Raw genomic sequence first — 26,274 nt, forward strand, 5'->3', positions numbered from 1 at the left:
GCAGTCACAATTGAATTCTAGAATATTCTTCACAAAATATCTAAAATATTGATAATAGAACATTTCAAAACTTAAAAGGGACTAGAATTATGTAGAACGGCTAGAACCTTCTAGAAAAACTCTCGAGTTCTCCTCAAATGAAGAGAATATCAGAAGCATCTATTTGTTAAGAAGGAGAAAGTTGTTAAATTCATTTATGATTATTGTTAATTAGCTAAACTAATTTCGATTAGTTAGATTAGTTAGAAACAGAATTTTGTTTCTGTTTCTGTTTCTTTTTCTTCCTTTCTTCTGTATATAGGCTCTGTTTTCGTCCATCAAAAAAGTTGAGGCATTCATTTCATAACACTATTAACCCGCAAGAGTTGCTTCTTCCCGCTGCCCAGCATGAGAATATTTGTTCCTTGCTCAATTATATATGAAGGTTGTAATTCAAAAGCATAATGGAGCCAAATACTTGATTAGGAATAAACATTTTAACAAATTTGCACCACTGCGGGTGGCAGCCTAACAAAAATTGCAGAGAAAACCAGCAATATAAGTCCTAAATTTGTCTTTGCACAATTCTCCCTCTCATGCAACTATGATTGAGACACTTATTTAGGAAATTTCTCACTTTACACAAAATACATCAAAATGTTGTGCAAGCAAATTCCAGATAAGATAATATTATGAATATTAAGCTGCCATGAATATGTGTGTCATGGCACCAGAAACAGATACTTCATCTGGGCTGGACGAAGACAGATGTTGTCCTTGGAGGAACAGCAAAGCACCCAGTAGAAGCTTCATATGTTGAATTCTTGACAATTTCATCCCCCGACATCACCTGCGCCAATGTTCATATGCTAGTTTGAAGGATATTTCATAGACAAGCAACTCATGCTTCCAACAATCTTCTTCATTAAAAACATGACAACAGATTGACTATGTGAATTCTAACATGTCAATTATCTCTGTCAATGGATCACTCTGCTCATAACAACGATGTGATTTCTGTCCTAAAGGCAATAAGGCAACCTACTCAGAAGCCTATAAAAGGGAAGCCCAACACCCCTCCCTTTTTTTCCCCCCACGCTGTGTCCTCTCTGCCATTTTCCTGTGATTGCCTTCCTCCACTCCCCACAACTATCTTATCATATAGTGGAGTGAACCTCTCATTAACCTGGATTTCAAGTCATCTAGCTCACGACCCCCCCCCCCCCTCCAGGCGCCCCCCTCTTTCAGCGTACAATCTTTATCAGCTAACATACATAAACTATAGAAAACCAGATGACATAAATGTCGAATAAAAGCTGGCCTCACCAAAAAATTTCTCCTAGTTAACAAGAGAGACACACAGTACCTGTACAGGGTGCAACTCAAAACTTCTTGCCCGCAGTGCAGGGGTGAAAAATGTAACAGCAGTTGGGCAGACATTGATTATAACAACTATGTATGAGTAGCTGTAGGGAACAAAGAAATAGCAGCATTAAAACATTACTTTGTTGGAATTGGTATGTTTAACATGATAGAAAGAAAAGAACAATGCAAACAATTTGTGCACGCTCACTTGGGATCCAGTTGAGATAACCCAGGGACACCTTCATGGCCATCTTCAATGCTCATCACAATGGCACCAGGTACCCATGAGGGGCCAGTGTTATGAAATCGTACACGTTGCTGAAAAGGACAATGTCACCTAATGAATTCAGAACTGACGAATTCACCGAGCCATTGGTTCATGGACCTGATCTACTTGTATTTCTTTAATAAGTTGGTATGTATATTTTAATCACTTGGCATAAGAGGAACAACTCTCCTCCCCAATTTATAGGCAGGCTAGATCAAACAGGACCTTGTTTATGAATCAACAGGAAAGCTACAAGGAAACAAGATTTAAAGATGATGACCAAAAAATTGAAGGACAAAACTTTGAAGACCTAAAGGTTGAGATCATCAAATGTTAACATTAGCTTCACTTTGGCATCCATCATATTCTTAAGGTTTACCCTCAATTTCAGAAGTTGGAATCTAGGAATCTAGGATTCACTTGAATTTGGATAAGCCACAAATGCAACTTGAGTCACTCACCTCAGGAACAATACATTCTGATTTAAGTAATATAAACTCCAATGTTCACAGCACTACGCATAACTTTATATAGTATTCTATAACATGCACGGGAAATTAGGTACCTGCAAGTGCTTATATTTATGTACCGGTGTCCAAGGATGCTCATAGTGATTAAATTTTAAAGGAAAAGAATGATCTAGGAAGATAGTTCCATCACATTAAATTAAGAACATGTAAACAAGGGATACATCTTGGACAAATTGTATAGGCACAAAAATGTAAAATTGAAATCAAAGAGAAAAGTTTTGGATTTTTAGGAGTCATTTGAACTTTGAAGAAACCAACAAGTAGCAGGACTGGTCTGCAGAGAAGGATGGAATGCAAATAACCAAAACAGAACCTAAATATCAAAAGGTCAAGTAAGGAAACCTTAATAACATCCTTCTTGTTGTTAGGGGGTTTAAATTTAATTTTCTTTGAGAGCTTTCACTATGTGGGGTTGGCGACATGAATTCTAGTTGGCCAATCATATATATATCTATGGCCTTATTGTCTAAAAATGTAAAATTAGCATTCTTCCTTTGATTATTGATAGCAAGGCCCTGATCATACTAAAAATGTGAAATTAGAAAACTGCAAGTCAAACTCTAATGAACTACGTTGCACATATTATAGCTCTAATGCTGTTCTGTTATTTCCCATTGATGAGCTCATATAGAATTGGCAACATCACAAACATCTGAACACAATGTCTTCGTGTGTGTATGTGCGTGCGCGCAGAAGAATAATAGTTTCTCAAACTACATTCAACATTATCACAGTGACAATTTGTTATTGAATAGGAAGCATGAGAATAGCTATTACCTGAATAGCATTTGCAGTCTTCAAACGGAAAAGTGGTGAAGAGTACCTAATTTGTAACATGTTTAGAAAGTTATCTATGGCTGCAAGAATGTGACTGCTTCGTGGCTTGAATGATGGATCTGCTAATCTTGGTTTAATCCTGAAGGTAAAAGTAAAACCTCCATATTTATCATAGGTAATATTACACACAGAATGGCCAAAGGCTAAATTGCCAGGGATAACATGTGATGCTAAACCCTAAAAGAAATTTGAGGAATATGTGAAATAACTAAAATCAACTAATGAATATAGAAATCATTGAATGCTTACAGGGGCCAGTTCTTCTCATTTTTTTCTTTTGGCGGAAGGCCAACACCCCAGTTGTTAGAACTGTAGCTGAAATCCAATCTGAAAACAGATATATCAAAACAATAAGTTTGAGGTGATAGAAAGATGCCATAAAGGGGTGAAGTTCTTTCACAATCAGAGCACAGAAGGGGAAGATTTATTCCATGATCATACTTCAACCAAAAAAGGCGGTTTTAGCATCATCAGAAACTATAATAATACTGCAGCAGATCAGATACAACAATAGTAAAAGATATACACCTATAATAACCAACCATTTCTTTTTCTTTTTGGTAATTGCTGACCTGTTGAACCAATCGCCAGAATTATATGAATCGCGATCAAGTGATTTTGAGCGCAGCAACTCGTCACCTGAATGAAAAAAAGGTATTCCCTACAAATTGCAAAATGATGCAGTACTAGCAATCAAGAAAATACATCCATAACATCTCAATTATAATATTTTGATGTACATGCATCCAACATGCATGATGTGGGAAAAGCTTAGAGAATATGCATCAGCTTATGTGTCCAAATAATCTTCATACCAGTTTTGTTTTAAGACTCAAAATGTTAGGCAGTTATATACCAACACGTGCAAAATGTGAACATAATTGAAATAAAGATGGTGCAGCGGATGTGCAGCCATACAAGAACAGAATTAGAAACAAGATTATCCATAATAAAATTAGTGTTGTGCCCTTAGAAGATAAGATATGCAAGACATGATTAAGATAGCTAGGATTGTGTGAAAAAAAAAGACTAATTGATGCCCCCTATGAAAGAACGGGTGGAATTAGAGGTGTCAAATGGCCTGGGCTGCCTGTCTACTATCCCAGCCGCGCTGGCTAGACCTAAGAATACAGGGTTGTGTCAGGCTAGGAGTATGTGACTCGTGACCCAACACAATATGACCCATCATTTTGGCACAACCTAGCATGGCCCACCCATGGCACAGCCCAACATGGCTCATTTGAACAAATTTTTTTAAAACATTTCAAAAATTTTAAAAAAAACTTTAATAAATCAAGTATTCTTTACAACAATTTAAGTTTCAAAGTTAATATTATGTTCATATTTACTTATTTAGTCATTATTTATTAGAGCATTTCGCACTAGTTTCATTAGCAGTATTACAATTTATTACAATAAATTTAAGTTATACTTCTAAAATTATGGGTCTAATTTAAGGGCTTAAAAACACTGTCTAGTGAGCTCAAGGTTATGAGTCCAAATTCTAGTTTCACTAATTTGTATTTTAAAATAATTGCAAAATACTTTCCAAAAAATGTTTTTTTTTTTTTTTAAATTACATGGGTTGGCCCATTTGGCCTAATAACTTGGCCCACTAGGACCAAGGTCGGCTTGGCATGTGACATGACCCCCTTAACCAACAGCCCAACCCAACCCTTTTATTAAGGACCTATGGGTCGTGTTGGGCCCCATTTCTGTAATATGGGTTAGATCGACATGACCCTATTCAGAAAAAGGGTTGAACTTGGCCTGACCCACCAAGAGAAAGGGCCAAGTGGGGGCGGGTTGGCTTGACCTTGTGGAAGTGTTAGATAATTAATTCAGCTTATTTTGTTTTAAATTGTTAATAGCTATGTTTTGCTATCTTTCTCTGGTTTATGTTTGTTTGCTTCCGTGTATTGCTTCCTGTGTTTGTTGAGCTATTCTTATAAATAGCTCAACTGTTTATGGTTGTATTCATTCTGATATTTTGGGAGATTTATGATACCTGAGTTTCCTCTCAACTTCTTGTTTTGATTCTGCCCTAACTTAATATTTTACATGGTATCAGAGCCACGTTAATGGCTTCCGATCGAATTGTTGACACCGCCTCTTCTTCTCCTCCTTCTCGTAAATCTAACTCAAATCTTTCAACCTCCTCGCAATTTGACTTCTCGGCAGTTGCGAAGGCTTTTAGCTACATTCCTCTAAAATTGGACACTAGAAATTATATTTTCTAGAAGACGCAAATTCTTGCAAATGTTCGCGCCTTTGATCTTGTTTCGTTACTGAACAAGACAGCTCCTCAGAAGAATGTGATTGCATCGGATGGTGAAACCATGGTGAATCCGAAGTACATGAATTGGCTTCGTTCGGATCAACTCTTGCTTGGCTGGTTGTTCTCCACAATCAGTGAAGAGGTGCTCGCTCAGGTGATACATTTAGAATCATCAGCTGAGGTATGGATTTTATTGGAGAATTTATATGCTAGACAAACAATAGCAAAATCATTTCAACTTAAACAGCAGTTAAGATCTGTTAAGAAGGATAGTATGTCTATTAATGACTATATTTTTAAGATCAAAACCATAGGCCATGCACTTGCAGCCATAGGAGAACCGGTGAATGACAACGAATTATTGCTGGCCATTCTTAAGGGTTTAGATCAGGATTATGAGACTGTTGTGAGTCTCGTAACCTATCAAATGGATGACATAGACTTGGAGAAGGTGCAATATCTACTTCTGATGCACGAACAACGGTTGTCTGCTAAGAATCAGCCTCTAACTACTCTTAATTTTGATGTTTCGGCTCCTTTGAGTGCAAATGTCGCATCGTACTTTACTGGTCAGAATAGTGGAGGATCAAATAACAATAATAGAGGAGGATTTGTTAATCGAGGTGGTGGTAATGGTTTTAGAGGAGGTAGAGGCCGTGGCAGAAATTCAAACAGACGCATTTTCTGTCAGTTGTGTGGCAAGGCTGGTCACTTTGTAGATCGGTACTACTACCGCTTTGATAAGAGTTTTCAAAGAGTGATTGGTTATAATAGTGGCAGATCACAAGGAGGAAACGTGAGTGTTCCTCAAATGGACACTCGAGGTTATGGTTCTCAAATGGATGCTCATGCTTATGTTGCCTCCTTTAGTGAACCTAACGGAGCTTTCACACCTGAATATGGTTCAAACCAGAGTTCTCACTATGGTAACCAGCCTAAACCTAATTTGTAGCCTTCTGATCAATTTAACTCTTCGTCTATTCTTCCAGATCAATCTTGGTTCGTGGATTCTGGTGCCACGAATCATATTATCTCAAGTTTGAACAATTTATCTGTTCATTCTCCTTACTATGGTGGAGATAAAGTTACTATAGGCAATGGTAAGCAACTACCTATAAAACATGTCGACACAGGTTCTTTACAAACTCTTCCTCCCTCAAATTCTGTTTTGTGTGTTCCAAACATTCTTCATGTTCCAAGTATGAGAAAAAATCTTCTTAGTGTGTCTCAGCTTACTCGAGAACATAATGTGATAGCTGAATTTCACTCTAATGTTTGTTTTATCAAGGACAAAGTTACCGGACATGTGCTGCTCCAGGGACACCTTAAGGATGGGCTATATCACCTGGAACCAGCTTCTATGTCTGTTGTTGACAGCAAGTCTACTCATCCTCTAGCCTGCGTTTCAGTTCCTTCTGTGTCTCATCACTCTTTGTGTACTAGTGAAAATAATTGTACTAGACAACAATGTAATAGACAGTGCTCATTTGGTCATGAGTTGTCTAAGTTTGTAAATGTAACTCAGGTCAAACACAGAACAACGGTGTGTAAACAATGGCATGATCGCTTAGGTTATCCATCCCTACATGTGTTACGTTTGGTAATGAATAAAATTGGGTTACCATGTTCTAGTACTGATCTATCTTTTTGTGATGCTTGTAAAATTGCAAAACTAAGTCAGCATCCGTTTTCCAGACATGATATCACAGCAAATGCCCCCCTTGAATTAGTATACTCCGATCTTTGGGGTCCTGCCCCTATATTGTCCACAGAGGATTTTCGATACTATATTATATTTGTTGATGCCTATACCCGTTATACATGGTTTTATCCTCTTAAACTCAAATCTGATGCTTTGTCAGCATTCATCATATTCCATAAACTTGCAGAGATTCAGTATAAAACCAAGTTGTGTGCATTACAAACTGATAATGGGGGGGGAGTTCAAGTCTTTTGTTCTTATCTCCAGGCTCATGGAATTCAATCTAGATTTACTTGTCCTCACACTCATCAACAAAATGGTGTGGTGGAAAGGAAGCATCGGCATATTGCCGAAATGGGTCTTACCATGTTGTCTTATGCTAGTCTACCATTAAAATTATGGGTTGAGTCTTTCCAAACACCTGTGTATCTCATCAATTTTCTTCCATCTTCTTCAATACAGTTTCAAATTCCCTTCGGGAAGCTATATAATCGCACACCTAACTATAACATCTTACAACCTTTTGGATGTGCCTGTTTTCCTCTTTTACGGCCATATAATAAACACAAATTTGATTTTCATTCTACAAAGTGTGTTTTTATTGGCTACAGCCAAAATCAAGCTGGGTATAGGTGTCTTCATCCTTCAGGCAGGGTTTACGTTTCTCGTAATGTGGAGTTTAATCCTTTGGAGTTTCCTTTCCTTCAATTGTTTTCTTCATCGTCTACATCATCCTCTCAACCAAGTTCACGAGGTCATTCCACTGCCTTTCTTTCATCCAATTATTCCCTCTTCATCGTCTAAATAATGCATTTCTCAATGGTGATTTGAGTGAGACAGTATATATGGTTCAGCCAGAGGGGTTTGTGAGTTCTAAATTTCCTCAACATGTCTGTCAGCTACGGAAATCTCTTTATGGTCTAAAGCAGGCTCCTCGAGCCTGGTATAACAAACTGAAGGCAGCACTTCAGTGCTGGGGTTTTGTTCGATCAGTGTCTGATGCCTCATTATTCATCAAACGGACTGTTACATATACATTGTTTGTGAAATAATTGGGAAAAAGAAGAATACTTTCTCACTTAAACTAGGAATGAATGTACAAGTATAAATAGAGAACAACTCCTAAGAAATCTCCTAAGTTTTAGGACTGGATAATTCCTAGAATATAGGACTAGATAATTCCTACTTTCTAGAACTAGATTATAACAATTAATTTATAGAAAAAATACAACATAAATCAGAAAGTTAGTTGCTTGCTACTCTATCTTTATCTTCTACTTTATCTTCGCCAACACTCCCCCTCAAGCTGGAGAATGTATATCGCACATTCCAAGCTTGCTTGTCAAATCATCAAATCTCTTCGCTGGCAACCCCTTGGTCAGTATATCTGCTACTTGATCCTTTGAAGGCACATAGGGTAACTGTATTAAACCTACTTCCAATTTTTCCTTCACAAAATGTCTATCAATCTCGACATGTTTAGTCCTATCATGTTGAATCGGATTATGGGCTATGCTGATAGCTGCTTGGTTATCACACCTTATACCAACTGGGCCTTGGATTTGAATCTTTAGGTCTTCTAAAATGATTTTCAACCATAAGACCTCACATAGACTTAGGGCCGTGGCCCGGAACTCTACCTCTGCACTTGACCTTGCTACCACAGTCTGTTTCTTGCTTCTCCATGATACCAAATTTCCCCCTAGATATACACAATAACCACTTGTAGATCTTCTATCTGTTACTGAACCTGCATAATCTGCATCTGAAAAACCATTGATGTCCAGTTCTTTCCTTGCTTTAAAGAGAATTCCCTTGCCTGGAGTGGTCTTCAAGTAGCTTAAGATCCTCCTCACAGCTAGCATGTGCTCCTCTGTTGGATTGTGCATGAATTGACTCACAAGGCTGACTGCAAATGCTATGTCTAGCCTTGTGTGGGATAGGTAGATTAGTCTCCCAACAAGTCTTTGATATCTCCCCTTATCCACCATTTGACTGTTTGGATTATTCCACAATTTATTGTTAGGTTCAATTGGAATTTTAGATCCTTTTCCACCAAGCATACCTGTTTCTGCCAACAAATCAAGTACATATTTTCTTTGGGATAGAAAAATCCCTTCGTTGGAGTAGGCAACCTCAATGCCTAGGAAATATTTGAGAATGCCCAAGTCTTTGATTTCGAACTCTTTAGCCAATTTTTCTTTGAGTTTTACTTGCTCTTCTTTATCATCACCGGTAATAATCATATCATCAACATACACTAAAAGAATTGTTACCTTGTGTTCCTTTGAATGCTTTATAAAGAGAGTATGATCCCCTCTACTTTGAAAATACCTTAAAACTTTCATAGCTTTAGAAAACCTGCTAAACCATGCCCTGGGGGATTGTTTAAGGCCATATAAGGCCTTCTTTAAGCGGCATACCTGTCCTTCATTTCCTTCTTGGAATCCTGGTGGTAATTCCATATATACTTCTTCCTCTAAGTCTCCATGGAGGAATGCATTTTTTACATCTAATTGTTGTAGGTTCCATTCAAAATAGGCTGCCAAGGATAAGGGGATTCTGACCGTAGTCATTTTTGCTACTGGGGCAAATGTTTCAAGATAATCAATTCCATATGACTGGGTATATCCCTTAGCCACCAGCTTGGCCTTATATCTTTCAAGGGTGCCATCTGCCTTGTATTTAACATTAAAAATCCATCTACACCCAACAGGATTAACCCCTTTTGGTTTGGATACAAGATCCCATGTGTGGTTCTTTTTCAACACCCCCATTTCTTCCATCATGGCATTTTTCCAATTCTGATCCTCTAGTGCCTCTTGAACTGTTTTAGGAATGATAATTGCATCTAAGGATGCTAGGAAGCTCCTATGTTTTGGGGAAAGTCGGTGATAGGAGATGTAATTGGTTAAGGGGTGTTTTGTGCAGTTTCTCACCCCTTTTCTAACAGCAATAGGGAGGTCTAGATCATCAAAGATAGATTCAGTAGAAGTCATGGGAATGGGTTGTGTGAGATCATTACCTTGACTAGAGACTGAGGACTGGATCTGCTGGGGTTATTGGCCAGGCTGCCTCCGCTTGTAAACATAGGGTGAACCCTTACACCGTACTAGAGGTGACAACATTTGAGTGGCTATTTCCCTATTCATTTCAGCATGATCTTGTCCTTCTATATGGCTGCCAGTACCTGAAGATAGGTTGTTGTCAGTGGTATGGGAAGGCTGGGCATTGAGGCTAGAATGAGGCAGAGGCTGGGTTTGGCATGGCTGGAATGGCTGGATTTGGAATTGATAGGTGGTCAGTGGTGGTATTCCAAAGATCACCGTGGTCACCATAAGTAGGCTCCCCCTAGTGACCAGTGATAGAGGAATGAAAAAATGGAAGGGTTTCAATCAAGGTAACATCCTTAGAGACATATAGTTTTCGGGTAGAAGGATGGTAGCATTTGTATCCTTTTTGGGTAGGTGAATAGCCTAAGAATACACATTTGATTGCCCTAGGATCAAGTTTATCTCTATGTTGTTTGGAAATATGGACAAAGGCCACACAACCGAATACTCTAAGAGGTAAAGAGTTGTGCACATTAAAATCTGGAAAATGTGTAGTTAGGCATGCAATAGGGCTTTGATAGTTGAGAATTTTGGTTGGCACCCGATTAATAAAAAATGCAGCAGTTAGGATAGCTTCCCCCCAATATAGTTTAGGTACATGATGATGATGAAGTAGGGTACGGGCCACATTAAGTAGATGTCTCATCTTCTGTTCGGCTACTCCATTTTGTTGTGGGGGTGTCGACACAAGAAGATTCATGGACAATCCCTTCTTGTTGGAAGAATTGATGCATATGATGATTGAAATAATCACAGGCATTGTCTGTCCTAAATTTTTGGATAGGGGTTCCAACTTGGGTAGCTATCATTTTGCAAAAGTTTGGCAATATTGTCCCTACGGCTGTCTTATCTTTAAGCAAAAAAACCCATGTCATATGGGTGCAATCATCAATGAAGGAGATAAATCATTTTGCCCCAGAATAATTAGGAATTTTGCAAGGCCCCCAGACATCCGAATGGATTAAGGAAAAAGGTTTTGAACTGATTTTATTACTGATTGAATAAGAAACATGATGTTGTTTAGCCAAGATGCAAACATCACAATGAAATATACTAGGGTCTATAGATCTAAAGAAAGTAGGAAACATAGCCTTCAATAGTGAGAATGGAGGGTGGCCTAGGCGGTAATGGTGCAGCCATATTTCTGAGTGATCTGCTTCATTGTTTGAGGAGTATGCCACTTGCAGCTGGTCCCTAGGTGGTTGAGAGTTCTTCCCCATGAAGCAGTACAACCCATCCTTTACCCTAGCAGCTCCAATCCTCGTCCCGGTCTTCAATTCCTGAAACTCACAATCATTAGGAGAAAAAATGGCTAAGCAATTCAAGTCCTTTGTGAGTTGATGGATTGAGAGAAGGTTTGCTGATAATTGAGGGACATGTAGGACTGATTTAAGATACAAATTTGGGCAAAGGTTAACTTGGCCTTGACCAACAATAGGGACTGATTTACCATTTGCAATGGTAATTTGTTTGGAGGTGTTGAGTGGCTGGTAGGTAGTAAATAGACTTGGATTGGGTGACATGTGGCTAGTGGCTCCTGAATCCAAGATCCAAACATCATTCCAAATAGTCTTTAAGGCAGTAAAATATGCAGAATTTGTGTTACCTGAGAGTGCTAAAGAGCAGGTGCCTTCTTGCAGTCTTAAGAAAGGATTTCAGCTTATGGATCTCATCAGCATTAAGTTGAGTGAGATCAGGGCTGCCATCTGCATCAGTCTTTTCTCCAGATTTGCCCTCCTCTTGGGTTTTGTGAGATAGGTAGACTTGATTCTTTGGAGACAAGTTTTTAAACCCACCAAGCTTGCTGAGAACTGCCTCCTTTCCATGTAGCTTGAAACAAGTGTCTCGAGTGTGCCTAGGTTTCCGGCAGTAAGTGCACCATAGGCCATCCTTGCTGCTGCCAGGTTTTACCTGCTGTTCCATCCTTCCTAACTTCCTTGGACCATTGCCCTTGTTTGACATCAATGCTGAACCATCCATGGTTACCTCCTTTAGCATCACAATCCTCCTATTCTCCTCACTCCTTACCATGGCAAATACTTCGTTGATGGATGGTAGCTTTTCTCTGCCAAGTATCTGCACCCTAACTTGATCAAATTCATGATTAAGTCTAGCCAAGAATTCAACGATCTGATCCCTATTCATTATTTGATTAAGGGTCACAGCATCCTCCTTACATATCATCTTAATATTTTGATAGTGATCCAACTCTAGCCAAAGGCCTTTCATGTAATTATAATATTCCATAACTGTCATCCCACCTTGTTTAGCCCCACTAATCTTGGTTTTAATTTCATAGATAACAAATGCATCTTGTACCTTTGAGTAAGTTTGTGTTACAACCTCCCAAATCTCCCTAACAGTCCTCAAAAACATATAATTCCTACTTACCTCAGGTAGCATGGCATTCCATAGCCAAGACATGATCTGGGAATCTTCGATTTCCCATGTGGAAAACAATGGATGATCTACATTAGGAGGAGAAGCTGTGAGATGGGCAATTTTCCCTTTTCCTTTGAGAAAAGTTCGCACCAATTGGGCCAATTGCAAGTAGTTTTTTCCGTCTAGGCGGTAGGATAGGGTGATGTTTGGCAGATCTCCAGCAACAGCACAATGATTTATCTCTTGACTAGGATCAGCAGGCTGCTCCTCCTTGGGTGAAGCCTCTCCAACAACAATATCAGATCTTGCGGACATTCTGGACAATTTGGGAGGGCCAACAACAGTAGCAGATGGCTAATGAATAAAGGAGTGTAATGAAGGCACTCAAAGAGAGGTTAGAAAACGTGCAATGAAGGCACACGGCTAGGGTTTCAGAGGCTGTAATGGAGGCTCTGATACCATGTGAAATAATTGGGAAAAAGAAGAATACTTTCTCACTTAAACTAGGAATGAATGTACAAGTATAAATAGAGAACAACTCCTAAGAAATCTCCTAAGTTTTAGGACTGGATAATTCCTAGAATATAGGACTAGATAATTCCTACTTTCTAGGACTAGATTACAACAATTAATTTATAGAAAAAATACAACATAAATCAGAAAGTTAGTTGCTTGCTACTCTACTTTATCTTCTACTTTATCCTCGCCAACATTGTTCATATTAGTCTATGTTGATGATATTCTACTTACTGGCTCTTATTCGATTACTTTGCATGCTTGTATAGCAGAGCTTGGTAGTGCCTTTGCTCTAAAAACTCTAGGAGCAGTGAATTATTTCTTGGGGTTTGAAGCTTATAGAGATAAAACTGGTCTTTACCTTAATCAGTCCCAATATGTTCGTGATTTGTTGCAAAAAGCATCAATGCAAGACTGCAAGCCCTGTAGTTCTCCTATGGCTGTTGGCACTTCGTTAACTAATAACGGTGAAGTGTTTTCTCAACCTAGTTTGTATCGTACCATAGTTGGTTCACTACAATATCTTACCTATACTCGCCCTGATATTGCCTTCACTATAAACAAGTTGAGCCAGTTTATGGCTGCTCCTAAGTTGCAGGACTGGCTTGCGTGTAAGAGGCTGTTGAGGTATATTAAAGGCACAATTTCCTTGGGGTTAGTATTTACTTCCACATCGAAAGATCTTTCTTTAGTGGTCTACACTGATGCAGACCATGCTAGATGTCTAGTTACTCGTCTATCCACCAGTGGTTATTGTGTCTACATTGGTCCGAACTTGGTTGTGTGGGGATCTAAGAAGCAATCTGTTGTGACTAGATCAGTTGGCAAAGCCGAGTATCGTGCTATTGCCTTGGGAGTGACTGAGCTTTTATGGCTTAAGGAATTACTATCAGAGTTGGGTTATTCTTGTAACACTACTCCTGTTGTGTGGTGTGACAATCTGGCTGCCAAAAGCATGGCAGAAAATCCAGTATATCACTCTCGTATGAAGCATATTGGTGTTGATGTACATTTTGTGCATGAAAAAGTGGAAAATGGAGAGGCGGAAATCCGATATGTTCCCACTGCTGAACAAGTTGCTGATGTGTTTACCAAGGGTTTGCCTAGAGATCGGTTTGAACTTCTACGTCGAAAGTTAGGCTTTACAGGAGTTCCACGTTGCTTGGAATAACATCAAGTGCAAGAAGGTTAAAGGCAAGGGAGTCTAAATTGAAGGGGAGTGTGGAAGTATTAGATAAATAATTCAGCTTATTTTGTTTTAAGTTGTTTGTTAATAGCTGTGTTTCGCTATCTTTCTCTGGTTTATGTTTGTTTGCTTCCGTGTATTGCTTCCCGTGTTTGTTGAGCTATTCTTATAAATAGCTCAACTGTTTATGGTTGTATTCATTCTGATATTTTAGAAGATTTATGATACCTGAGTTTCCTCTCAACTTCTTGTTTTGATTCTGCCCTAGCTTAATATTTTACAGACCTAGCCTGGCTGTTTGACACCTCTAGGTGGAATGGAAGAAATTTGTCGTAAAAGAGTTAGGAAAAGACCAAAGAGAACTTGGTGGGAAACTCCTAGGCATAGCATAAGATATAATGGCCTTACATTTATATATGGGTAACATGGCCATGGATAAAGATAATTGGAGAGCTAGAATCAATGTAATCGATCCCAGTTATGATGATGATGATGAAGATTTATTGTTATTGATTCAAAGTTGATAGTCTTCATTTCCTAAGTCAAATAACTATGTAGACAATAGTTATTTCTGATCATGAACTTGTGTGAGTAATGACAAGTTAAGAACCTATGATATAGGTGGTAGGTATATTAAATGAAGTAGTTGGAATTGAGTCTATATATAGAGTATTCTGATTCCAAATTATATAGTTCTCTTGGTAGAGTGAGTGATTCCACCATCAAAAATCAAGTGTGAGGCTTGGTCGTGACGAGCGATTCCGTGATTAACTTTGTTGAGTGATTCTGTTGTTGCACTTGAGTGATTCCCATATTATCTATCTTGCTTTTCCTAAACCTGCTTGGTTTTGGTTACAGAAACCCCTCCATTGCTGGCCTATCTCTCACCTTTTCAAAAGGTTGACACTCAGCCTACATCATCTTTTCAATCAAACTTGTGAATTATGGCCAACTTTAGAGTTTAGAGTACCTGTGAAAGTGCAACGATACTTGTAGCCAAATGATTTAACCTGCATCTCTCATCTACAGAAATTTCCATTGCAGTCTATACAAGTGAAAGGACCAAGTTAGACTTGAAGATAAATATGTCTTACATGATTTTTACATTTTATGAGCAAAAGGGACCATACCTTCAAACTCACAATGTCAAACAGGGTCTCATTATCATGAGCAGAAACATAATTAATCTGGAGAATATAGCAGATGTAAATCAATTATTGTTCTGGAAAGATAAGAATGGACAATAGGTGGTTGGAGAAGCAGGGTATTGTAAATAGGATGTTCTCGATGATTTAAAACAAAGAGAAGTTAATTAGAGTAAAGTAAATCTTTCTCCTGTGAATTGCAGTAGAGAAACGGCTGTGATGAAACAGAATAATATCAATCAAATTGAATAGTTGGAAAAGTCTTTTAAAAAGCACTGGAAATTCAGAGCTTTTTGTGTATGAAGCTCAGTGACTTTAGCTGAGTGCGGTTCAAGTGTGCTTGAGTTTCACTTCGTCTATGTGTATAGAGTCCTTACCCAAAACAAGTTGTTATCAGAATCTTAAAAAGATCTGAACAAAATCAGATATAAATTTGAAACAAGAAGACTGCAGATTCCAAGAAAACAAATCCTAGATTTGTGGACTTTTAATCTTTTCAAGAGTTCTAACATATTCAATGCAAACTTGTAAACGAGAATAAAATAAAAATGAAAAATGGCATCTCCTCTTTTGTTATATTTGTAGCCCTCATTCTTATTTAGTTTTCTTTTAAATGATTGTTTTCTTGGTAGTGTATATTTTTTAAGCTTATAAAAGTTTATACTCATTATTTTATTTATGTGTGCATAACTTTGCTTAAGGGTGCGCTTCGCTTCGCACTTAAGCCCATAGGCGTTCTGAACTTAAGTGTGTTTAGAACTTTTGACAACACAGTTGGAAACAATCAAATCTATCTAGTAAAAAATTATTGTACTCCTTACTGTTTCTGTTGGACTTAGAGCATATGCCACAGGTACACCATCATATGTAGAAACTTCTGATCCTTTCACCTGGATAAGTATAAAAAACATTATTGTGGATCAAATAATCAAGCTCACATTCACAAGATTAACCTCTGAGAACAGTTCCAGTGCAAACTGATAAAACTTTACCAGGCAATATACAGTGGGAAAAAACAAAAAGTAGAAGTTTAGTCCCTGTTTTTTTGCTTAGTGACATTTTCTTGATGATGCCAACTAATTAATCAAAATTTCTATTATCCTGAGAAATATACTCATGCAATTTATTCGGGTCCTCTTATCTTCCATGGTTCTCAATTTCTTCCTCAGAGATGCTGGCAAACTTTTCTTACCAAGTGAAAGGATGAGGCGTGCTTTCAAAATTATGCAAACTTAAACGAATAAAAAGATAATTACTTCTGAAAAGATGGGGCATTGACAATGTTCCCAGTTTAACAACAAAAAATGCCCAAAAAGCCTTTTCAGAGATGTTTCAATGATGGAACTAGTGCCTCTTCAGTGGCTCATCTAGAGTTTGTAAACCTTTGACTGTTTGACAAGGATCATATCAGAAAGACAATGGATAAAAAGAAGCCCCAAGAAGCACTGACACTTCCAATAGATAGTCTGTCCGTGTTGACAAATACTATGCAGATGATCTGAAACACATGCTAGACACCGATCCAAATGTCCTATTAATTCTTGTAGAACAGAGATTAGGTGGACTCAGTTTCATCATGAGAATAAAAAAACCCGTACTTTCACTGTACTTTTAATTTTATCAATGCTAGTAACTAACTTTAATTTTGTTTCAATTTTTGGACCATTGTTAGTCCTCCATTAATAAAATCCTTTAAGTGATGATGCGGCATGTCATATTGTGGAGAAAGTTAACTTTTCTTCACTCCATCAAAGGGCAGTACACAGACAGAATATATACACAGAAGAGAAATCCAATCACATCCCTAAAACTAGGTATCTCCTAAGAATCAGCAAGCAATTAATCTAGATGGAAACATAGCAAGTTAGGAACTGTATAATCTCCTAGCTGTACACTGCCTAAACAGAGAAATTTTGGAATATGAATTCTAGAATATTCTAACACTCCCCCTCAAGCTGGAGAATATAGGTTTGTCATTCCTAACTTGCTAACAATCTTTTGAAACGTATGACTGGCTAGCCCTTTAGTGAGAACACTAGCAAGTTGGTCTCTTGATGGGACATATGATGTACAAATCAATCCATTGTCAAGCTTTTCTTTTATAAAGTGTCGATCTACTTCCACATACTTAGTCCGATCGTGTTGAACTGGATTGTAAGTGATGCTTATGGCTGACTTGTTGTCACAATATAGTTTCATGGACTTTCCCACTCAATTCTGAGATCATCTAGTATTATCTTGAGCCAAAGAAGCTCACAAATTTCCAGTGCCATGGACCTAAACTCAACTTCCGCACTTGATCTTGTTACTACCGGTTGTTTCTTGCTCCTCCATGTGACTAAATTTCCCCCAACAAAATAGCAATAACAGGATGCTGATCTCCTATCAACTATGGAGGCTGCATAGCCTACGTTTGTGTAGGATTCAAGATTGAAGTTTGTACCCTTCTTAAATAGAATTCCTTTGCCCATATGTGCCTTCAAGTACCGAAGAATGTGATATAATGCGGGGAGGTGTGTCTTCTTAGGGTTATGCATGAATTGTGTCACAATACTAATCGCATAGGCTATATCTAGTCGAGTATGAGATAAATAAATTAGTCTTCCAATAAGCCTTTGGTACATTCCTCGATCCACTAGCTCATCTTTTGTTGCTTCACTAAGCTTGTGGTTGGTTTCAATCGGCGTCTCTGTAGGCTTGCATCCTGTTTGCCCGATCTCATTAAGTAGGTCAAGAACACACTTTTGCTATGACATAAAGATTCCTCCTTTCAACCGCGCCACTTCTATTCCCAAGAAGTATATCTTAATAGCCCTAAATCCTTAATCTCAAACTCCTTAGATAGGCATCCCTTAGGACTTTCTCTTCCTTCTCATCATTTCCAGTGACAATAATGTCATCTACATAAACTAGAAGTGCAATCACTCCCCCTGACTCTACGTGTTTCACAAACAAGTAGTGGTTGCCTTGACTTTGTTTATACTCCATTGACAACATTGCTTTTATAAATCTACCAAATCAAGCTCTGAGAGGCTGTTTAATCTATAGAGTGCCTTTTTGAGTCTACACACCTTCTTGTTTGTATTAGTGCCAAATCTCGGAGGGTGGACCGTGTAAATTTTTTCTTCTAGATTTACATGTAGAAAGGCATTCTTTACATCAAACTGGTATAAATTCCAATCAAAATTTGCTGCCAATAATAGCAAGACCCTCATTGTATTTATCTTGGCCACTGGGCAAATATGTCTTGCTAGTCAACACCATATGTTTGAGTGTAGCCTTTAGTAACCAGCTTGGCCTTGTATCTCTCCAAAGACTCATCTGCCTTGTATTTCACATAAAACACCCATTTGCATCCAACTGGTCTTTTTCCTGTCGATAAATCAACCACCTCCCTTTTTTTTTTTTTTCAAGTGCATCCATTCCACTTTGATGGCACGTCTCCACTCCTTACTCTCTAGTGCCTCAGATACAGTTTGTGGTATCTTGATGGAGTTAGGGTGGGTGAGAAGCTTTTGTGTGAAGGTGACATTCTTTCAAATGTTATAAAATGAGACAAAGGATGACTTGTACATTTTCGACTACCTTTTCTGAATGCAATGAGAAGCTTAAGATCACTCTCATTACTATCTGAATCTTAGAGTGGCAAATCATGGTTAGAACCAATAATAGGAGGAGAAGTACTAACCTCTGTGTTTACCTCAATTTTGGGATTCGGTTCGGACTGTTGAGTGTGCTTTGGTGAAGTCATGATACTCTTCCTTCTTGAATAGACAGATTCAATAGGTGGCCTCTGTTCAGGTTCTAGGGTTTTTGGTGGCTAGGAATTGGACTCAAACTCAGTTCGGGTTTCAATAGGAGTGGACTCTGGAGAGACTGGTGAGTCAAGCTATTGTAAAGTGGAAATAGGTAAGGACGAGAAATTAATCCAATCATTGTCTTCTGAAGGCCTAGGTTCCCCCTAAAGGCCATGATTGGCAAAGAAACTTTCATGTTCAACAAAAGTGACATCAATAGAGACAAGGGTTTTGCGGGATGTTGGGTGGTAACATTTGTAGCCCTTTTAAGTGGAGGAATACCCTTTGAAGACACATTTGAGAGCTCTTGGATCAAGGTTGTTATGATTATGTGAGTGAACATGGATAAACACAATGCAACCAAATACTTGAGTGGGCAAAAAGATAGAAGAAGTAAAATGTGGATAAAACTGTGAGAAAACTTGCCAAGGACTCTTAAAATCGAGAATGCGGGAGGATGGGTGGCTGATTAAATGAGCAGATGTAAGAATGGATTCCCCCCATAGATTGTTTGGGACTTTGTTTTGAAACATCAAGGCACGGGTACCAGACAACAAATGACCATTTTTTCTCTCTACCGCTCTATTTTGTTAAGGGGTATCTACACAAGAAGATTCATGAATGATTCCTTTGTTTTGAAAGTATGAGGATAAGTTTTGATTGAAATAATCTCGTGCATTGTCTAACGTTATCTTTTTTATTTTCACCCCAAATTGATTTTGAATCATATTATGAAAGACTGGAAAAATGACACACGTTAGATTTTTCTTTAAAAGAAAAACCTAGGTTATATGGGTGCAATCGTTAATAAAGGTCAAACCAAGTAGCCCCAAAAATATTTTGAACATTAGAGGGTCCCCAAATATCTGTGTATTAAGAAGAAAAGGCATTGAGGATCTTTTATTACTGATTGGAAAATGCACATGTTTGTGTTTGGCAAGCTCACAAGTATGACAATGAAATGTGCTGACATCTACATTTTTAATAAAGATAGAAACATGACGAGAAGAAGTAAGAACCCTGAAAGAAAGATGACCTAAACGGTGATGTTGAAGCCAAATCTGACTTAGAGTGGTACTATTTGTATTGGACAACAAAGAAGTAGAGAAGTGAACCTTATTGAACCCACCAATTTTGTCTACCAATTCAAGAAAGTGGAGCCCATTGTTTTCCTTAGCATGCCCAATTGTCCTCCTCGAATCTTGGTCCTCAAAAACACAATAATTTGAAAGAAAAATTAGAATGCAATTTGAGTCATTGATTAGTTGTTGAACGGATATGAGATTTGTGGTGAGTTTTGGGACGTGTAGGGCATTTTTTAAGGTTAGAGAAGGGCTCAGATGAATGTCACCTATTCTGGTTACGATGATGGAGGATCCATCAGCTATGATAATTTTTCGGGAGCTGGAACATGGAGTATAAGGGGAGAGAGATTTTGAGGAAAAAGTCATGTGATTGGTTGCCCCAAAATCAATTATCCATGAAGTGGGTTGGTTGTAATCCAAAGCACTAAGACCATGCAAGGTGAGAGACATAACTAATTATGCAAATGAGTAGATACTGGGGTTGGTGGAAGATGTACCTTGACTTTCAAGAAAGGCCTTCAACTTCTTCGATGTCCTTTTTATTGAATCCCATTGTGCTAGAGGTTTCCTAAGATCCCGACTCCTCCTTCGACTAAGATAGATTTTCTTGTCCCTTCCTTTCTCCGCCATACCCACGGTCAGCATCTTGGTCTACCATGAAGCTTATAGCGTTCATCTTTAACACAACCCATTTTCTTGCAATAGTTACGAGATTGAACCTATTGTTTTGCTTGGATTCAAATTTCTTACCCTATGAATGCGAATTAGCTTGCTTGTCTATAGGGTCGCAATCGAACTGAGTTGAGCTTCGTTGAGCTTAGGCTCAGCTTGCGAGCCAATTTCTAGGCTCGAGTTGAGCTCGATTTATGTGAACCAAGCTCGAGCTCACAGGACGAGCTCAAACGCCTACTAGCAAGCTTGGGCTTGCCAAAATCTATTATTTTGCTTAAACCTAATTTGCTATTTTGCTTTATTATACATACATATATTATATTATGTTAAATGATTAAATTAATATATATAATAATTTTAAACATATTTAAATTAATTATATTATTATAATAATTTAAAGTTTGATAACTTTATGCTAAATAATATATTTATAAAATTATAAATAAATGTATTAATGTATTTATAAACGAGATTGTTCACGAACTTCTAATCAAGCATGTTTACGAGTCTCTAATTGAGCCTATTAGTATTCAACAACATTTAATCGAACATGTTCACAAGGTTTAATGAGTCAAGCTTTACTGAACTCAAGCTCAGCTTGTTTACAAATCGAGTTTCAAAGTTAGACTCAAACTTGGTTCATTTACCTTGACAAACGAACTTCAATTTGATCTTGATCTCATAAATTTGGGCCAAGTCATTTTTCTTGGAGTACGTCGGTTGAATAGTCTCCCAAATCTCCTTTGTCATGGACAAGAACATCCAAGTATCACTGATTTCTAGTACCATTGCATTCCAAAGCCATACCATGACCATCAAGTCTTGCTCGTCCCATGTTGCAAACTTAGGGTCATCAAGTTTTGGTCCCGTGCCAAGGAGATGACTAAGTTTTCCTTTCCCTTTGAGAAACATTTGAACCAGTTATGACCACTTCAAATAATTTTTTCCATTCAATTTGTAAGAGGAATGGAGATTTTGCAATTCTCCTAAGGGTGTATTGTTAATAGCTTCTTCAACAAGAACAAGAGTTTTGGGACTTGTGGTGACAGATTGATCAGACAAGTTGGTACGGGGAGGGTTTTTGATCACGAGGGGAACACGGCTTTTGGAACAAAAATTAGAGAGAGAGCCTAGGCTCTGATATCATGTGGAGAAAGTTAATTTTTCTTCACTCCATTGAAGGACAGTACACAGACAGAATATATACACAAAACATAAATCTAACCACATCCCTAAAACTATGAATCTCCTTAAGAATCAATAATCAACTAATCTAGGTGGAAAATAGAGAAAATTAGGAAGTGTATAATCTCCTAGCTGTACATTGCCTAAAACAAAGAGATTATGGAATATGAATTCTGGAATATTCTGACGCATATCATATTGAAAAAAATTAACAAATTATGAACATACATATTAATGAATATAAATTAGTTTAAATATATTATATATATATATATAAATAAAAAATCAACTGTTGGGGGTTCCAAGATTAGAATTGCCACAGTCGACATGGGGGTTCCAATTCAGAACCCCCACCCATGCAATAGTGGTCTTGGGTTAAATCTAATACCACTTGTAAAACTATGAGTTTTCACCCAAAAATGTTAGCTGAAGGTGACTTATGAGCTCATAGTACCAAGTCATATACCCAAACCTCTCTAGTAGATCATTGATGTGGGATTTTGTCATGACATTGTGCAAATCCCGAAGTTGAAAATTTTCTAACATCGATCCTGATTCTGCTCATCAAGGACCCGCTTATCCCACAGCAGCCCAAGGTAAACATTATCCAACAATAAAGGATACTGATACGTGTATTGTGGCTGCAGTAGGTCATTATGGAGGTCACTAGAGCTTCTGGTAACTACTGCCTTGAACTTTCTTTACTGTAACTATGTTGCATTGAACAAACCCTAAACAAACCTGCAACTTCTAGAAGAACCAAGCTGGAGGAAAAAACAACCAAACTCAATTAATTTTATTCATGCAAGATTGCCTATTTATATATATTTTACTCTATGTTGCTAACCCTATTGTACAAGAGATAGAGTCCTAACTAAACTAAATTATTGTACAGATATACAACTATTTAAAGATAGGCTAACTAGAGTACATTATCTTTATTATTTTTCATATTATCTCTTATAATATCAGCTCCTACAATTTCTCCTATTATCTAGGAGCTCTTGATTTCAATCTCTTCAATATGCTTTATCCTTATCTTCAGCTAGCTTCATGTGGCCGAGTCTCTTCCATAAGCTATCTTTATCATAAGATAGCTTATTATCTCGGATTTCCAACATGCATAATGTGGTAGGTCACAAAAGCCTCTAGAAAAACAATATTCTTGAAGCTGCAACAAATTGTGCATATGGTAGCATAGTCTCCTAACAGCAGTAACTGGAGTCCAACTGGAACATTGCAAATAACTTCTACAACTCATGTATGCCTCTTTTATTTTTATTTTTTTATTATTTTTTATTTTATTTTTATTATTATTATTTTTTTTTTTGGGGGGGGGGGAAGGGGGGGGGGGGGGGGGCGCAGGCAAAAATAAACTTTTAGTCACAGGAATATACCGACACTAGACAAGGGCTTCACAAGTATGAATTCAGCAGTTGGTTTAATGTGATTTCAGATGGACCAATTATAGGTTTGGCCCTCATTACTTGTTTAAACAGGCAAAGTTCATGTTGAGTTGTTGACCATGTGCTGCTATAGGCATCCAACTTGACCTTAATAACTGCCTTCCTTAAATTTGTTATCATAATTTTTTTTTTTTCCACTTCCTACTTTCTGTGCAGTATCATTAAGGCTTGCCAAGATCCTAGGAATGCCAAATGTGATCAAGTATTGATCATGTAAAATTTTTATAGAATTATAAGCTTACTAGTAACAAAATATTCTTTCATTCTTCAAAGTACCATAGCACATATAATAACACCATAAGAGGTAGGTTAAGACTTGATCACAGACATTAGGTCACCTAACTAACCAAAATAGTCACTTCTGAGATATTAACTGGTAGTCTAAGTCACTTTAAAAATGATTTAATTTTCAGGTGCTCCTATTTGACAAAAAAAAAAAAAAAGATTAACACAAGTTTATTGTTACTTCAATTTGAGAGGAGCCATACAGAAAACTGTGAAAAGTTGTAATAGTTTTTCATATTCATGCAGTAGGGCTGATCACCCTATATATATATGTAGAGATTTACAAAGTAGGAAACACTACAAGAAGGAAACTATGAGGAAAGGAAACATAATCAAATCTGTACAAAAAAGTCCAACAATAAACATGGAAGATTCCACAGCCAATCCCACAATCACAGGAGATTGATTGGGATGAATCTCGCTTGATTGATTCTTCAACACCCCCCCTCAAGATGGAGAGTATATGTTGACCACTCCTAGCTTGCATGCATCTCCTGAAATCTTGTTGGTGGAAGACCTTTGGTTAGGATGTCTACTACTAGGTTTTTTGTCGGCATATAAGGAGTAGTTATTAAGCCACTATCCTATTTTTCCTTGATGAAATGTCTATCGACCTCTATATATTTGGTACGATCATGCTGGACTAGATTGTGAGTAATGCTGATAGCAAACTTGGTATCACAATACGGTTTCATTGTCCCTTCCAATTTGATCTTGAGGTCATTTGAAATAATTATCAGCCATACAAGTTTGCATCCTCCATGAGCCATAGCTCTAAAGTTTGCCTCAGCACTTGATCTAGCAACCACACTTTGCTTTTTACTCCTCCATGTGACCAAGTTTTCTCCTAGGAATGTACAGTAGCCTGATGTGGATCATCTGTCCACAAGTGAACATGCATAGTTAGCATCAAAATAGGCTTCTAAAGTCATACCACCATTGTTCCGAAACATGATTCAAGATGTGGTTTACATCCTGTAGTTGTTCTTCCTTTAAGTCATGCATAAATTGGCTAACTATTCTCATGGAGTAAGCAATATTGGGCCTAGTATGAGACAAATATATTAATTTGCCAATTAACCTTTGGTAACTACCTTTATTAACTATGTTGTCTCCATCTTTTAACCCTATTATGTGACTTAGGTCAATGGGGGAACTTGCTGCCTTACTGTTAAGTTTCCATATTTCCTTTAGTAAGTCCAAAATATACTTTCTTTGGGATAGGAGTATATTGTTTTTGGAGTAGGTTACTTCAATTCCAAGAAAGTATCTCAGCTTGCCAAGATCTTTAATTTCAAATTCTCATGCCAAATGTTCTCTCAGAACATGTCTTTCAATATCATCATTCCCTGTGATAATAAATCAACATAAACCAACAAGGCTGTGATCTTACCTTCTCCATTATGTTTTATGAACGGGGTATGATCTCTCTAACTTTGTTTACATCTTAGTGGCCTCATTGCCTTTTGTAAATCTTTCGAACCATGCCTTCGGAGACTGTTTTAGCCCCTACAAGGCCTTTTTCAAACAACACACCTATTATCCCCAAATAGTTCTTCGAACCCAGATGGAGGCTCCATATAAACTTCCTCTTCCAAATCACCATGGAGGAAGGCATTCTTAACATTAAACTACAACAATGGTCAATTAAAACAAGCAGCAAGATAAATGAGTATTCTAACTGTATTCATCTTGGCTACAGGAAAGAATGTTTCTTGATAATTGATTCCATAGGATTGTGTGTATTCTTTTGCGACCAATCTTGCTTCGCATCTTTCGAGTGCCCCCTCAAATTTGTATTTCACTATAAACACCCATTTACATCCCATTGGTTTCTTATTCTTTGGTCTAAGTATAACCTCCCATGTTCTATTCTTTTCTAGTGCTTTCATTTCCTCTTTCATAGCAAGCGTCCAATTCTTATCCTTTAATGCATCATGAACCAACTTTGGGATTCCAATAGTGTCTAGTGAGGTAAGAAAGGCTTGATATTGTGAGAACAATCTATCGTTAGAAACAAATTGGGATATGGGGCACATAGGATGTTTTGTGCATTCTCAGGTGATGCATGGGTAGGTCAAGAACATGGGGTTTAGGTTTTTCCAAAGGGATAGTGTATTACCTTCATTCAGGCAGGAATCTTGAACTTGTGTTGGTCTAAGATCAGCTCCTTCCTTCTTGAGTGGATGAGGTTTTCTCTTGGATTTAAAGCTGGCCATTGCAATTTGGCCTGACGCTCCTCACAATCAGTATATGACTGAATTGGGGTAGCTAGAAGAGATAAAGTGGAAGGTGTTGTTTTGCTTTTGATAAAATGTTTTGATGATGAAAAACTTCTTTGGAATTTGAAAATGATTAGTGAGATTAATTTGTAAAATATCTAAAATGGTTTTGATAAAATTGTTGTTCAAAGCCTTTATATATTCCAAGGATAAAAATCCTAAATGTCCTCTCTATATAAAATCATTTGTGAGAAATATTTC

At 37.6% G+C, this 26,274-nt stretch overlaps 1 protein-coding gene across 7 annotated transcripts in view; it reads right to left on the minus strand.

Annotated features, from left to right (window-relative positions):
* Window positions 1-425: 425 nt before the first annotated feature.
* Window positions 426-26,274, minus strand: part of LOC127806752 (pullulanase 1, chloroplastic) — a 109,756-nt gene continuing 83,907 nt past the window's right edge. For 6 of the 7 annotated variants that reach the window (XM_052344246.1, XM_052344245.1, XM_052344244.1 and 3 more), the window contains 9 exons: window positions 16,123-16,191; window positions 15,287-15,343; window positions 15,127-15,201; window positions 3,552-3,640; window positions 3,229-3,306; window positions 2,920-3,058; window positions 1,553-1,662; window positions 1,346-1,445; window positions 426-829 (listed from right to left, as the gene is read on the minus strand). In XM_052344246.1, coding sequence (XP_052200206.1) covers window positions 725-829; window positions 1,346-1,445; window positions 1,553-1,662; window positions 2,920-3,058; window positions 3,229-3,306; window positions 3,552-3,640; window positions 15,127-15,201; window positions 15,287-15,343; window positions 16,123-16,191 — 822 coding nt within the window. In that variant the 3' untranslated portion in view covers window positions 426-724. Of the gene's footprint in view, window positions 830-1,345; window positions 1,446-1,552; window positions 1,663-2,919; window positions 3,059-3,228; window positions 3,307-3,551; window positions 3,641-15,126; window positions 15,202-15,286; window positions 15,344-16,122; window positions 16,192-26,274 lie in introns of those variants that run through there. The other variant, XR_008024492.1, reaches the window with a different exon arrangement.

The sequence above is a fragment of the Diospyros lotus genome, chromosome 7 (assembly GCF_014633365.1).
Source record: "Diospyros lotus cultivar Yz01 chromosome 7, ASM1463336v1, whole genome shotgun sequence".
NCBI classification, from domain to species: Eukaryota; Viridiplantae; Streptophyta; class Magnoliopsida; order Ericales; family Ebenaceae; genus Diospyros; species Diospyros lotus.